General features: G+C 34.0%; 1 protein-coding gene across 2 annotated transcripts; it reads right to left on the bottom strand.

The window, feature by feature from the left end:
* Window positions 1-485: 485 nt before the first annotated feature.
* LOC107950721 (transcription factor bHLH157) lies at window positions 486-5,472 on the bottom strand. 2 transcript variants are annotated; one of them, XR_001698159.2, is made up of 11 exons: window positions 4,970-5,455; window positions 4,465-4,554; window positions 4,192-4,294; window positions 3,927-3,968; window positions 3,782-3,841; window positions 1,954-3,519; window positions 1,729-1,833; window positions 1,491-1,628; window positions 1,287-1,412; window positions 934-1,198; window positions 486-858 (listed from the first exon to the last, which is right to left on the bottom strand). XR_001698159.2 is itself a non-coding variant. In XM_016885641.2 (10 exons), the coding sequence occupies exons 1-10, from the start codon at window positions 5,077-5,079 to the stop codon at window positions 1,010-1,012; spliced, it is 2,529 nt and encodes an 842-aa protein (XP_016741130.1). In that variant the 5' UTR covers window positions 5,080-5,472; the 3' UTR covers window positions 486-1,009. The 2 variants fall into 2 exon arrangements, 1 of the variants encoding a protein (XP_016741130.1); XM_016885641.2 differs by having other exon boundaries at window positions 486-1,198; window positions 4,970-5,472.
* Between the last annotated feature and the right edge of the window lie 10,712 nt (window positions 5,473-16,184).

Below are 16,184 nucleotides of genomic sequence, written 5' to 3'. Positions count from 1 at the left end.
TATTTATTTGTGAAATCATCACAGTGATATTATGTGCTATTACAATTTATATGTATATTTGCTTTGCATTGCATGAATCAATTTGCAAAAGTTATCAAATATCATTTTTTTAATAAGCTGGACATCACATTCATAAAATAATATAGCCCCAGTATATAAAATCTCATCCCCAAGGCAAATTAGGTCTTGAATATGACCATAAAGGTTCCCCATCTTTGAATAAAGTGGGGAGGGAATAAGATGTTAAACAAGGCTTGCGTTGACTTGTTTTGATTTCACTTGAATGGAGAGAACACTTATCCGCTGCAGTGCACTGATTTGAAAGGCCAATTCAGCTATCAGAATTTGCATTACACTCAACAAGGGTTTACTTTTCTAGTATATATCAAAGTGCGAACCATGTTTAACCCTTTGTCTGTTTCCATGAATCCAATAACTTTTGGAATGCTTTGCATGTAATTAAAATTTGTATAAACAAGTTAATCTGAAGGGAAATTTCAAGCAAGTATATATCGCAGTAATGCAACATTCGGGGAGACAAAGCAAGCTAATTCTATTTGATTATTTGCTAATCAAACAACCACAAAAGGACCAAGAAAAAAAAATTAATTAGCTGTTAGCCTACAACTGTGTCATTTGCTTTGGATTATGAACAAACTATTGCAGGAGCAGCATGCAATAAGCTAAAAACTAAGATCTATAATTCAAACCAGCTTGGTCCGCAGATGATGAAATGAGTTTCGATCAGGTTCTTGCTACTTGTGTAGGCATGCTCCACCATTCCATGGTCTCTCCTCACTTTTTCAGAGATGGTATGGGGTGCAGACAAATCGCTTGCTGCTCCTTTGAGAATATTTCCTAGTCAACCATATACATTATGTCTAAAGGAAGTTGAAAATGCAACGAAATCTTCAGTTTTGGCTTTTCAATTACCAGAACACCAATCACCGCAGGCCCTTTAGATGTCAATGCTCAAGGTACTTCTGGAACCCTTAAATGTGTGTTCTAATTATTGAAATGTCTCAGCCGTGTTGAGAGGAGGTAGCGGAAAAGGTTGCAGGTAATTGTTTGATAGCGGAATCCCACCATTCACATCATTGCTTGGCTGACTGGCAGAATCAATCCCACTGCCGCCTGTCTGTTGCAGAAGCGGGAGAAGAGACCAGATTATACATGTCCTTTCAACTTGCTCCTTTGCCTGTCATATTCACTTTAGGGTCAGTTCTTTGAAATCATTTTTAAGTAGTCTTAGTACGTTGTTTTGAATTCTTAACTTTGTTATTTACCTCAACAATGAACCGTGCCCATATCTTATCTTCTTGGAGCTCCATCACCGCCCTCAAGATATTCAACCCAATGCCCCGAATGACATTTGCTATTTCAAGAAAGAATCCTTGATCTTCACAGAGCATCTGCAACCAAGAAATGATGAGCTTGAGTAATACTGCCAAGATTGTTTAATTAACCAACTTTGAGGAGTCTTTTCATACCTCTATAAGCATTTGGCCAGGTGGATTTAGGTCCTTAACTACAATAGGGATACTCTGAGCCCCAACTTCAAATGCCCATGTAGCACCACCACTTATCATGTTATGTTTTGGAAGCATTCCATCCTCGTTGCCGATAATCTAAAGCCCAAGCAAGTTTATTAACGCATTAGTGAACTACAATCACCAAACTCTGGGCTTCTTCAGCATCACATGTCACTGAAATAAAACAACAGGTTACCTTTGGTTCATCAGCTTGTTTAATCTTGTCCGCATATTTTGTCACGCCTTGCAAGAAAATAAGGTATTTGATAGTCTGCTCCAGTAAATGATCAATGCTCAATGGCTGCATTATGGAAATAACATAAGCCACATTATAATGAATCAAATACTTCATTGTGTTGCAATTTGGTACCAGAAATAATTTTCAGCGATAATGCTTAAATAAAAGAGTAATCACTAGTACCTTTCCATTGTGTGGGATAATCCCTCTCAACTCTTTTATACGATCTTGGATCAACTGACGGTCTTTGGGCCTGGGTCGAGTACTTTCACCAGGTTTAGCTCTTTTCTTGGCTGGCTTCTTTGAAGTTGCAGCAACAGCTTGGCCACCATTTACACTGCAGCTATCATCTATCCACGCACCAACTTGTGATTTTCGATGAATGTCTTTGTTGAATATAGTATGTGAATGATGCACTGGATTCATGCTCCCGGCAGAGTAAGAATGACCCACAAACTGACCTTGACAAAAACTAGACGAAGAACTTTCAGTTTTCCTTCTTTTAGTAATAGAAAGTTGATCCTCAACACTAGATTTCGTAGCATGAGAAGAATTGTTAACACCATCTAGAAGCTTTTCAAGGCCTAGTTCAGAGAATAAGCCTTTTCGCTTGCCATTCATGGCACGGGCATCCAATTGCGAAATGGTTTCCGACAATCCTAAAGTAACAGTTGAGTTATCACCATGTAGCAATGGCACGATAATATCTTCCAAGGACTCCCCAGTTTTTCCAAATGCATAATCAAGCCCCACACCATCGAACAGATCAGTCCCGTTATCATGAACAATGGTAGATTTCTCTGCATTAGATATGGATGCTTCAGTGATGGAGCTTTGCAATGAATTAGCTGTTTGTCGGACAGGAATGTCAACTAAGGTATCACCTCCAACGAGAGCAGATGACACTGATGTAACTCCCACTGAAGATGAAACATCACTAATGATAGTAGCTCCTGTTCCATTGATGTCATGCCGGGGCAAAGGAGAAAACAACTGAGAAAGATCATCCAGATTAAAGGAGTTACAGAGATCTATTGTAAAGTCAGCTGGGTTAAACTCCTCAGTGATTCTTTGTAGGTTAATCGCATCATCAAGAAGGCCGTTGTTAGTGCCAAAAGAACATTGATACTCAGCTGTTTTCCCATAGCTGTCTAGAGTAGGTAATTCTGCATCAACAAGTTCCCCTATGCCGTAAAGTGAACTGAATGTCGAAGCACCTTGCAACTTTTGTTCCATATTTCCACTAACTGCAAGATCGTTTGCCTTAGGAAGCATATTCGGTGAATCCCATATTCCACTTTCCGATGGAAATGATGTCTCAAATGAAGTTAAAATTGAACCCTCACTACGCCATGTACTAGTGCAAGGGGTATAAGCAGCCAAGCAGTTAACAGGAGAGATCTTACCGGACGATAAAGATAGAGCTTCTGCATTACTTGTTTGCAGTTGATTTCTGAGATGAGGTAAGTTCTGTACCACCGAGTTTACACTTGGGTCTCGAATCTCGCGCATGAAAATGGAGGATTCAGTGGCATTTTTTAAGGAACATGGCCACCCTTTTGGCTCTCTAGGGAAGCCATACAGTTCAGTTGCCAGATTCTCATTGTAAATATTTCCACGTGATCCTAGTGCCGCAAAACGATCGTCTTGATTGCAAGCTTCAATTTCCAAAGGGGTAAACCCATGAAAACTCCCCACATCACAAAATATCTTCTTTGTTTCATCCAAAAAGTCCAATCTCTCTAAAATCTGCAACCACAGCAAACAATAATTAGAAATTTTTGCAACAGGGGTGCTTGTGCACGGGATGAATGCTTACTTGCAAATTAATTTATCAATCCATTTGCTTTAATTATATATTTCTGAAGTAGAAATCAAAATATAAAGAAGACTAACCAAATACACTAGTTTGGGTAATCCATATAAACATGAACAGATAAGACTGAAAATAGAATCGCTAAATACTAATAAAAAAGAATATATTATATCATTCATTTTCATATGTACTTACCTTTTGTGTGGATCCAACCTGAACCATTCCTTGTCTTCCCAAAGAGATTATTGCTATTGTCTGCAGATCATATTCGATCGTAAATAATACAAACATAGAGAAATATTACTCACAGGGTAACATTTTTGTCAAATTCAAAAGTTACCTTGATCCCACATGAAAATTGATTTTGTAACTCAGATTCATCCTGCAAAATGGGGGGAAAATCTCAAATTATAGACTAAAACATTGCAATGCCATATGTCCTATTTTTTTATTTTGCAAAAACTAGAATGCTTGTTTCTTTGACTTACCAAAAGTTATAAGCATGCAAAACAGTATGTATGGGACATAGGGGGAGTATTAAAGTAACCCAAAAATGAAAAGTAAGAAAAAAATTGAGGGAAAAGCAGAAATGGGAAAAAACGTACCTGAAATGTAATTTGATTTCCAGTGTAACTATTTGAACTTTTACCATAGGAGTCTGAGAAAATCCATCGATGCTTTCCTGTGAAAGCAGCTTGGCCAATGATCCTAAGTTGACAAAAAATAAAACAACAACAAGATTTTGCTGTTAGAGATCCTTGTTTTACTCTCTCTCTCTTTTTTTTTTTGGCCAAATTTTGACTGTATTTTCACTACAATTATTGGATTAAAAAAGAAGCAGCAAAAACTGAAACAGATTAGTTGATAATCAAGCATACCCTTCACCCAGGATGTGGAATTTTTGAAGTATACTGTTAAACAATGGCCTCATTTGTTCTTCATAGTAGGCATCTTCCATTGTTAACAACCTGTTAAAGTTCCAAGTACAAAAATCCATGTTTAGAAAAAAAAATGAAAAAGTCACTTTAATTTAGTATAGGAAACTAAGAAAATGATGTTTATCACGGTAAACTATCTCTTTATTTGCTTCTTATTGGAGGATATAAAACAAATTGGGAAGGAATTTTAGTAATAAAATCACCATATTTGGATTTTCTTTAATTAACAAAAAAATTCTAAGAAAAGGAAAAAAAAGGTATGGATTGAAACATGCATGGCAAAAATATGAAGTGAAAAAAAGAGAGAAGAATATGCAGCTAAAAGTTCAGATCTTGAAACAAACTAAAAGCCAAAGATAATATATAAATTTGGAAGAAACCAACGAAATAGATAAGAAAACAAGGACGAAGCAAACATTACAAAAACAAAAGAACAAAACTTTACATGGAATTTCTCTGATCAAAGCGCCAAAAAACACCATAACACCACCCATTACTGCAACAAAGATTTTTAAGTGTCTGCTTTAACATTGAACCCTTCTCTGCTTCCCCCATTTTCCACAAAAAAAAAAAAACTTCACGATTCAAAACTTCACTTCCTTGAACCCCATTAAACACCTAAGCTTAAATCCCAGTAAAATCCCAGGAAGGAAAAAAAAAGAACCCAGAAATTTTCTGAAGCAAAAGGGTAGGAAAAAGAAAAGGAGCTTTTTCCTTTGTCTTAGTTTCTCTACTGTAAGAGAAATGAAAACAGAAAGTGGTTGGTGTAAGAGAGATAGTCGAGAAAAAAAAGGTTGGGTTTAATATATATATAGCATAAGAATGAGAGAAGGAAAAGGAAGAACAAATATTTATGATTTTACGAAGCAAAAAAAGAAAGAAAGGGTGGTGATTGCTTTGTAGTTTTGTCTCAATTTAATTTAATTAAAATTTTTTTTGCTGTAATTTATTTAGTCCATACATGTGGGTTTGTTGTTGTAATAATTCTGTAGATTCTTATTATTATGTGTTACAGACAGAGAAAAGGAAATGTGATAGAAGGTTGAAGAGACTTACAGTGTGTATTTACTCATTTAAAACACTTTAGATGTCTTGTATTTTCTAAGGTTGGCTTTCTTTTTCTTTTTCTCATTTGTGGGATGAGAAAGAAATTCTTTGATAGATACAAAATGAAGAAAACAAATTATATAAACAAAATCAAAGATCGAATCTCATTTAATTTTAATACAAGAGTGTAGTTTCAAGTTTTTTTTTTTTGTGATTTACTGAATTAATTTGATGTTTTTAGCTCATCACATTAAATTCAATCAACCAGTATGTTGTTGCATGGTTAATATTTTTGCTTTTAAATTTTATAATTTCATTATTAAATATTTAAACAGATTTTTGATGCTCCGGGAAGATTTGGTGTAGATTTGCTTGCGGAAAATTTAATTCTATTATTTTGTATATGTAAATGATATTATCCGTAATTAATATGAAATTTATCATTAAATTGTTATTATAAATTAATGTGTTCTCTACTTGTATAAAACTTACAATAGCTTAGGGCCAAGTTAATCCATATGTTATAGGAGTTCTTGCATATTTAATTTTAAAGCAAATAAATCAAATTGCAAACAAATGTTGATTTATCGTTTTAAAGTAATGTTGAAAAATAATAATTTAATCTTTTTTCGTGTTTTAAAAAGCTTACTAATTTGACTAATTAGGCCTTCCTATGTCTTCACAACAAGGTTCAAGTCATTATGTTTATGGGATTGGCTAGATCACCAAAAAAGTGTGTCGTTGGGAAAAAGATCCATCGAATGGTGGTATGGTAGCTATGGAGGACAATATAGCTGACTCGTTGAATTTTAAGGTTTCGCTTTTCAACAGCAAGCTAGATGAAGAGGAAGAGGACCTTGAGAAAGATGATTTTGAACTTATTGATGGTGATGTGACGACTCAAATGGTTGATAATGTTCCTGATATTCAATTCTCAGACAAGTATGTGCGTTGCTCCATAAGAGCATGTCCAAGTCTGTTGTTATCAAGTTACTAGGGCGACGGAATGGTTTCAGTGTCCTATGCGATAAACTATATGCTTTGTGGAAACCGAAACGCTCATTTCAGTTGATGGATTTGGAAAATGATTACTATGTTGTTAAGTTCCAAGCATAGGCGGTTTACAAGATTATCCTCATTAAGTAGTTCTCTGGGTTTGGCTTTCAGGGTTCTCTAGGGCTACGTATAAAAATAACATTATCCAAGCTACTGGTGGTATGATTGGGCAGGTTATTAAGGTCAATAAGAACACAAATAACGGTGATTGAGGATGCTTTGCGTGCAAGGCCATTAGTATTGATTTTTGGGTACCTCTAATATCAAAAATTCGGATAGAGAGGTGCTTGTAAAGGGTCGAGTATGAGAGCTTGCCGAATGTTTGCTTTGAGTGTGGGTTATATGGCCATTAAAAGATTTCTATTCTAAAGCTCGTACTAGTGATCTGCCTATAGGGGAGGATACAAATGCACAGAGTGTGGTTGACCCGAGAGTTACACAACAACCAACTTCGACAAGTCTCAATATACGTGTAGGAATGAAGGTTTGTGGCTCATGGATGGTTATGTCTAGAAACAATAGGCGTCCACTCAAGAATAAGTGGAGATAGGGTAATCTTCGCACTAAAGTAATTTGGGGGCACGTTTCGATCTGATAATTTATTTGAATGACTAAGGTGATGATTTGAAGTTAGGTCCTGGAGGGGTCTCGATGGCTATCAATAGTGGGATTAAAGGGGCACTAATTGTGGCCTAAGCTAAAGGGCCTGTACCAAAGCCAATGGGGAATAAGGGGAAGGTAATGGCACTAGTTAGCCTAGCATTCATAAAGGTTTGAGTAAGGGATTGGGTTCTAATGGGTCTTGTTCATGAATGATTGTGATAAGAGAACCATTGTAAAAGGGTGAGATTGTGAGAACTATAAATAGCGCCACTAAAGGCATGGGGTTGTGCAATGGTAAGTTCATTTAGACCCGAAAGCTCACTTAGTAGTGGTTCTATATGAGAATAGGGACCCGAATGTTGGCATTTCAAGTGGTAATTAAATGAGCAAGCTTGCCTTTCAGGAAAGTGGATCATCAACTTTGATTCTACCTGAGGAGGGTACTGGTGAGGGTGGTATTGATCGAAATGAAAGTGGCACTACCCTAGATAGGCTCGGGTTTGCTGGAAGGTCAATGGTGTTGATTCAGGATATGGTCCAATCCCTTATGCATGTACTTGGTACGGGTGTCCCCAACAATTCTATTAAGGCCATGGAGGTTGGTAAGGGACATAACTACATTGAAGGCTTATAGATAGCTTTAATGGAGCAGGTTAGTACATTTAGCTTTCTATTTGGTTTTTTTTTTATGAAAGTGTCGATATTTGTTTGGAATTTTCAAAGTTATGGCCAGCAACATTTTCACCTCATTGTCAGTGAGTATCAAAGGGATTTTGGTTTTGAGATCACAACTTTGGTTGAGACACGTATGGCTGGGAGTAAAACGGACCTAGTTGTAACAGCCCAGTTTTAGCTAAATCAGAATAGTGGTTTCGGAACCACAAATCCTAAGTCATAAAATTATTTTAATATTTTTTTGATGTGTTTACAGCATGATAGCATGTATGTGTGAAAATTTCGTGATTTAATTTTACCGATTGGTTAGTTAATTTGATGAAAGGACTTAATCGCGTAAAATATAAAAGTTGCATTCTATTTGTTTAAAGTGCTTAATTGCTATGATTAATTAAATTAAAAGTCCTTATGATGATATTAGACCATTGGTAGTGCTAATGGACATTAATGACCTTATATTTGATGATTAAATGGTTTAATAATCAAGGGTAAAATGTTAAACTATGTATTAATGTATAATAAATAAAACAAAAACAAATTTTAAGCTTATTTTATCATATTTCTCACCGAACATCAAAAGAATAAAGATCATTTGAAGCATTTTAGGGATCAGCCTTTTGCAATCTTGATTTAGGTATGTTTTGAGCTCGGTTTTTGATGATTTTTATGTTTTTGATATCGTTATTTCGTATTTTAGCTAGCCCATGCTTTAAATTTTGGATTGGTTGATGAATTTTTGATTTTCCATTGATGATAGCTTGATTTTTTTGTTGTTTGATGATGAAAAATATATATTTTATGTTAGATTATCATGTTTAATAAAGTGATTTTTGATGAAAATGCAAATTAGGGATTAAATTGTGAAATGTGTAAATTGGGGGGTTGAAATGTGAAATAAATGCAAGTTGTGGGCTGCTAGGGACCCTTAATGAATTCGGCTAAGCATGGGTGTATTAAAATTTTGTGTATTTTGTGATTTTGTGAAATAAGGACTAAATTGAATAAATGTGAAACTTAAGGGGCTAAAGTGCAAAATGTTCATTTATGTGTTTTTGGATGAAATTGAATGAATATGTTTTTAAATAAGTTAAATTTGAATTGATTCAGATCAAGAAAGAAAGAAATTGAAGTTAGATCAGGGAAAGTTGAAAGTTTGTCGAGTAATCGATCTGATTCGTCAATTTCGAATACGAGGTAAGTTCGTAAGTAAATAAATGTTTTGAAATTAAATATAATTTTTTTATACATTGCTGAATTTGATTAATTATAGATATACATTGCCGAATTTGAATGTTTTATATTTTGCCGAATTCGAATTGTTTATAGTTATATATTGTCGAAGTTGAATTGTATATGGATATATTAATTCGTATATGGTTGAACACTGCTAAAAATAATTTTTTATATGGTTATACATTGCTGAAATTGAATTGTATATGTATATTAGTTGCCGAAATGATTCGTATATGGTTGAACATTGCTGAAAATAATTTATATATGGTTGTACATTGCTGAAATTGAATTGTATATGTACATAAGTTGTCGAAATGATTCATATATGGTTGAACATTGCTGAAAATAATTTGTATATGGGTATACATTGTTGAAATTAAATTATTTATGAATATAGGATGCCGAATTTGATTTGTATATGATTATACATTGCCAAATTTGATTCGTATATGGTTATATATTGTCGAATTGTTTGGTATATCAATATTCATTGTCGAATTTGATTCGTATATGAATATATATTGCTGAATTGAATTGAGCATTAGATGACAGGTTTCGTGTATGAAATGATTGAATTATGAAGTCGATAGCTCATAATGAACCTTAGAAAATGTATTTGATATAGATGACATGATATTAGTACTTCAAAGGTGTGGTTTCGTGTAAGATCATGTTTGGGACATTGGCATTGTATATGATTCGTATAAGACCCTGTCTGGGACAGTGGCATCGATATGTGATATCATGCAAGACCATATCCGAGATATGGCATTGTACGAATTTTATAAGATTTCTGTGTGTTCTTAACAAATTCGAATGTGAATTTAAACTAAATGGTTCAGGTATGTGTGAAATTATATGTTTATGAAATATAAAGGTAAGTTTAACATTTAATGTAATAATATGAATACATATGAGTTAGTTAAATGTATATGTGTTTGTGATATGTTTGAATTCAACTTAGTAGAATTGAATTATAATTTTCATTGAAATGATTTATTTGCTTATGGCTTACTAAGCTCCCAAAGCTTACTTTGTGCATTCTTCCACTGTTTTTTTTAGATTATCGAAGTTAGCTCGGACTCGGGGATCGTCAGGAAACGTCATCGCACTATCGAACATTTTGTTGGTACTTTTGAAGCTTTATATATATGGTATATGGCATGTATAGGCTAGTGAACTATTAGTATAATTTTTGAAAAGTAATTCTAGCCATGTGATTTGGCTAGGAAATGGTGTATATGATAGAATTGTGTTTAGCATGCTTATTATGATATGGAATGTTTTGATGATTAAATGATGGCAAAGAATGAATATGTTTTATGAATGATTGGTCGATTATTTAGGTACGGTTATAATTGGTAAAAAAATAAATGAGTAAAATGAAAATGAATTGACAGTTCTAAACCGTGTTTTGATCAGTAATGCCTCGTAACCCTAATTTAGTGACAGATATGGGTTAGGGGTTTTACACTAGTGATCTCTCGTCTTGGATTTTCATATTCACATCAGGTTGAAGCTAAGGGTGTAACACCCTTAACCCGTATTCGTCGCCGAATTAGGGTTACGAGGCATAACCAAACAAACACAACCATTTTTTTTTAAAACCAAACTGATCACAAACATGAAAATTAAACCATTTTCTCATGGCTATTTATATTTTACAATCCAAATCTAACCAAAATCATATTCAAACCTATACATGCCATAAGGTCGAGTTCAAAATTTTAACAAAATACCAAAAGAAGTCGATAGTGTGATAGACTATGCTGATAATCCCCGAGCTCATAACGCGTCTCCAAAATCTATAAAACAAATGGACAAAAACAATAAAGTAAGCTTTCATAGCTTAGTAAGTCTATAGCATATCTAAAATACATATAAAAGAATGTATATTTAACTAATACACATAAACAGACATATGTATAGACATTATATGCATATAATCAAGTTACCAACATAATCATCAACTGCATATACTGATTTCTAGTGTATTTTTTTTTGCTCGCACTTCATCGGATCCATTTATATATAATTTTCCAAATACATATACCAATAGCATATTTTTATACTTATCAATTACAAGTGCCGAATACACATATACACTTATAATCCACATATGCCGAATGCGTTCATATATATATATCCAACAATTTCATGACAACCAATATATGTACATACTCAATAATCACAAAGATTCAAACGTTTATACACTCATCAAACACATTGAAACAAATGTTCATATATTTTTCCATTACATATAATCAAAAGCATATATATATATATTTATACCTAATGCATATAATCACTTAATTTAAACAGATTCACTAGCACTTCGTCTGCTAGGTTTAAAGTCTAATTCAGTTCACTGGCACTTAGCCTGCTAGGCTTATAGCCTGATTCAGTTCACCGGCACTTAGCCTGCTAGGCTTATAGCCTGATTCAATTCACCGGCACTTAGCCTGCTAGGCTTATAGCCTGATTCGGTTCACCGGCACTTAGCCTGCTAGACATATAGTCTGAATAATTTCACTGGCAATAAATCCGATTGATACTGAGCTTTAACAAAAGAATCTCTATTCACAAAAGTTGTATCTCTTATTTGTATATAAAATCCACACAAAATTCAGCTCAATATTCATAACTTATATCTTAAAAAAAAAACACATGGATAAATATAAATCCCAATCATCAAATCTAACTTAAATAACTCAATAATTCAACCGAAACACATTTATGTATATATAACCTCATACTTTAGATTCCACTTCTAATATCATAAAATTTAACTTATAATATACTAGGTACCTTTAACATTTGAATTCCATATATACCCATACAATTTCATATACCATCTCAATACTGGACCTTATACATGTACATATAAGCATGTTCGAATCTAACAAACATATATTACTCTATACTTATATTCGAAACAAGAACATATACCTATATACTCATACATATTCGAATTTAACATATATATATAAATATAATTTCATACTTATACTCAATATAAATATTTATTCATAAGTACACATACTTATTCACTCCAACTTATACAACTATTTTATACTAAATTCACACCTTATTCGCACACACATACATATGTTCGAATATATCTCATACCTTTGTAATTTCATACCTAATTTCAATACAACAAATTTTACATATATATACATGTATATTCGAATATAATTTGTACATATATGTTCATACCTAAATTTATTTCAAGGACATTCATATGCATATTTGCATATTCATAGTGATTCGAATCTAACATATATATATACATAATTTCATACTTTCAATTCCAATTTTTATACTTTTAAATTCAACTCAACACACATACCATTGATATTCATACTCATATGCTGATTTAATAAAATTAAATAGCTAATAGACTTACCTCGGACGATGGAAAATCGAAATCGGACGATTATTCGACTAATTTGGCTTTTCCCCGATCTAACTCCGATTTCTTTGGTTCTCGATCTAAATATATTCAAAATAAGATAATTTATTTATTAACACATTCAATTTAATCCAAAAACACATAATTTGGAAAATTACTATTTTGCCCCTAATATTTACACCTTTTTGCAATTTACTCCCTATTGCATAAAACACAATTTATACAAAATTTGTCCATACCACACAAGGGCAGAATATTCATGGTTCTCATACAAGTCCACTCATTGCATTTATTTCACAGTTTAGTCCCCCAAAAATTTAATTTCACAATTTAGCCCTATTTACTCAATTTCACTAAAAATTCCAATACAAAACATATTAATCTATCACATATCTTTCATTTTTCATCATCAACTATCACAAAGTCCAAGCATTCATCAATGGCACATTTCAAAATCATCAACAATTCACAAAATTAAAACATGGGTTTTGAATAACACAAAGCAACGATCTCAAAAACGTAAAAATTATCGAAAATTGAACAAAACACATACCCGAATTAAGCTCCTAAAGGTGCCGAATGTTTAAAGCTTCCAAAGCTTTATTTTTTTCTTCTTAGAATCGGCCAAGAAAGATGAACACATGCATGGCCATTATTTATTTATTTAATACATATTAATATACATTTTACAATTTTAACCTTAATGATTTAATTAGAAAACTATTTAATGGTTGTCTATTTTTGTCCATGCATAATTCTAATGATTAAATTACAACATAAGGACTCCATATAATAAAAATCATAGCAAATAGGTACCTTTGCATATAGCATGCTAATTTTTCATTTTACACGATTAAATCCTTTTAATTAAATCGAGCACACCAACGATAAAATTTTCACACGAAGTTTTCACACATATAAATTAACATACTGTAGACTAAAAAAATAATATTAAAATATTTTTCTGACTCGAATTTGTGGTCCCAAAACCACTATTCCGATTAGGGTCAAAACCGGGTTGTTACAACTCTCCCCCCTTAAAGGATTTTGTCCCTGAAAATCTTACCGGTGAATAGGTTTGGATAACGCTATTTCATTGTATCTTCTGACTCCCAAGTTGCTTCTTCAACTCCGTGTTTATGCCACAATACTTTAACTAACGGAATTTTCTTCGATCTCACGAGCCAGAATGTTAATCGGTTCTTCTTCATATGACATATCAGAGTTAATTTCAATCTCCGTCGGACTAATCACATGTGAAGGATCAGATCGGTATCTACGGAGCATCAAAACATGCAATACGTTATGAATCTTTTCTAACTCAGGTGGTAACATCAATCTATAAGCAACCGGTCCAACAAGCTCTATAATCTCATACGGTCCAATGAATCTCGGACTCAATTTGCCTTTACGACCGAATCTGAGTATTTTCTTCCACGGTGAGACTTTCAAAAACACTTTATCCCCGATCTGAAATTCTATATCCTTTCTTTTCAAATCCACATAAGATTTCTGACGATCCGATGCTGATTTCAGACTATCCCGAATCACTTTCACTTTTTGTTCAGTCTCTTTAATCAAATCAACCCCGTGTATCTTATTTTCACTGAGCTCAGTCCAATACAATGGTGTACGACATTTACGATCGTACAAAGCCTCGTAAGGTGCCATTTTGATACTAGATTGAAAGCTATTATTATAAGCAAATTCAATCAAAGGTAAGTATCGTTCCCACGTACCTTCAAACTCGAGAATGCAACATCTCAACATATTCTCAAGTATCTGAATGATTCGTTCAGATTGACCATCTGTCTGCAGATGGAAAGCTATGCTAAAATGTAGTTTTGTACCTAAAGCATCTTGTAGTTTCTTCCAAAATCGCGATGTGAATCTCGGATCTCTGTCTGAAACAATAGAAATAGGTACACCATGCAATCTCAGAATTTGAGAAACATACAATTCAGCAAGTTTATCGAGTGGGAAATCCGTGCGAATCGGAATAAAGTGCGCCGATTTTGTCAACCTATCAACAATAACCCAGATTGCATCTTTCTTGCTCAGTGTCAACGGTAAACCGGATACAAAATCCATCGTAACTCGATCCCATTTCCATTCAGGTATCATGATCGGCTGAAGCAATCTAGATGGTACCTGATGCTCGGCTTTAACTTGCTGACAAATTAAACATTTCAAAACAAAGTCAGAAATGTCTCGTTTCATACCATGCCACCAATAGTGTTGTTTCAGATCGTTATACATTTTCGTACTTCCCGGATGAACAGAAAATCGGCTATTATGAGCTTCATTCAAAATCTCCTGTATTAACTTTGAATTTCTCGGAACACATAATCGGTTCCTGAATCTCAAACAATCCTCAACATCAACTAGAAATTCTGAATCAACATTTGAGTCACACTGAGCTCGTTTTGCAATTAAATTATCATCAGCTTTCTGAGCTTCACAAATCTGTTGAACAAGTAACGGTTTTGCTTTCAATTCAGCTACTATCGCACCATCATCAGATATAGCCATATGTGCGTTCATTGCACGCAAAGCAAACAATGATTTTTGACTTAAGGCATCAGCAACAACATTAGCCTTTCATGGATGATAGTCAATCACAAGCTCGTAATCTTTTAGCAATTCTAACCATCGGCGCTGTCTCATATTCAGATCTTTCTGAGTCATCAAGTACTTCAGGCTTTTGTGATCGGAATAAACATGACATTTTTCGCCAAACAAATAGTGGCGCCATATTTTCAACGCAAATACAATAGCTGCCAATTCCAAATCGTGCGTCGGATAGTTCTTTTCGTGCGACTTTAACTGTCTCGAGGCATAGGCTACAACTTTGCCTTCCTGCATCAAAACACAGCCCAAACCATTTAAAGATGCATTACTATAGATAACAAACTCTTTACTCAATTCTGGCTGAACTAATACTAGAGCCTCGGTCAAAAGAGCTTTCAACTGATCGAAACTTTTCTGGCACTTTTCTGACCACTCAAACTTAACGTCTTTCTGTAGTAGCTTTATCATCGGGGTTGCAATCATAGAGAATCCTTTTACGAACCGTCAATAATAACCAGCAAGTCCCAGAAAACTTCGAACTTCCGAAACATTTCTCGGAGGTTTCCAATCAAGTATAGCTAAAATCTTGCTCGAATCAACCCGAATGCCTGATGCCGATATAACATGGCCTAAGAAACTGACTTCACGCGACCAAAACTTACATTTACTGAATTTTGCATACAACTATTTATCTCGCAAAGTTTGTAACACAAGTCTCAGATGTTCGGTATGCTCAGTTTCGTCACGAGAGTATATCAAAATGTCATCTATAAATACTACCACAAACCGATCCAGATACTGTCTAAAGATCCGATTCATCAAATCCATGAAAACAACAGGTGTATTAGTAAGTCCAAAAGGCATAACCAGAAATTCGTAATGTTCGTACCTCATTCGAAAAGCTGTTTTTGGCACATCAGAGTCTTTAACTCACAACTGATAATAACCCGATCTCAAATCTATCTTCGAAAACACTGAAGCCCCTTTTAGCTGATCAAACAAATCATCAATACGTGGTAGCGAATACTTATTCTTTATAGTCACCTTATTGAGTTGTCGA

This window comes from Gossypium hirsutum, chromosome D03 (genome assembly GCF_007990345.1).
Source record: "Gossypium hirsutum isolate 1008001.06 chromosome D03, Gossypium_hirsutum_v2.1, whole genome shotgun sequence".
Taxonomy (NCBI): Eukaryota; Viridiplantae; Streptophyta; class Magnoliopsida; order Malvales; family Malvaceae; genus Gossypium; species Gossypium hirsutum.
The sequence above is the reverse complement of the archived record's forward strand: the minus strand, read 5'-3'. Positions and strand labels throughout refer to the sequence as shown.

Excerpts from the sequence above, each read along its gene's own strand:
- LOC107950721 (XM_016885641.2), bottom strand. The coding sequence starts at position 5,079 with ATGGGGGAAGCAGAGAAGGGTTCAATGTTAAAGCAGACACTTAAAAAT. Across the intron at positions 4,295-4,464 it reads TTCCACATCCTGGGTGAAGG|GATCATTGGCCAAGCTGCTT; the intron begins GTATGCTTGATT and ends TTGTCAACTTAG. Across the intron at positions 3,969-4,191 it reads GAAATCAAATTACATTTCAG|GATGAATCTGAGTTACAAAA; the intron begins GTACGTTTTTTC and ends CCCATTTTGCAG.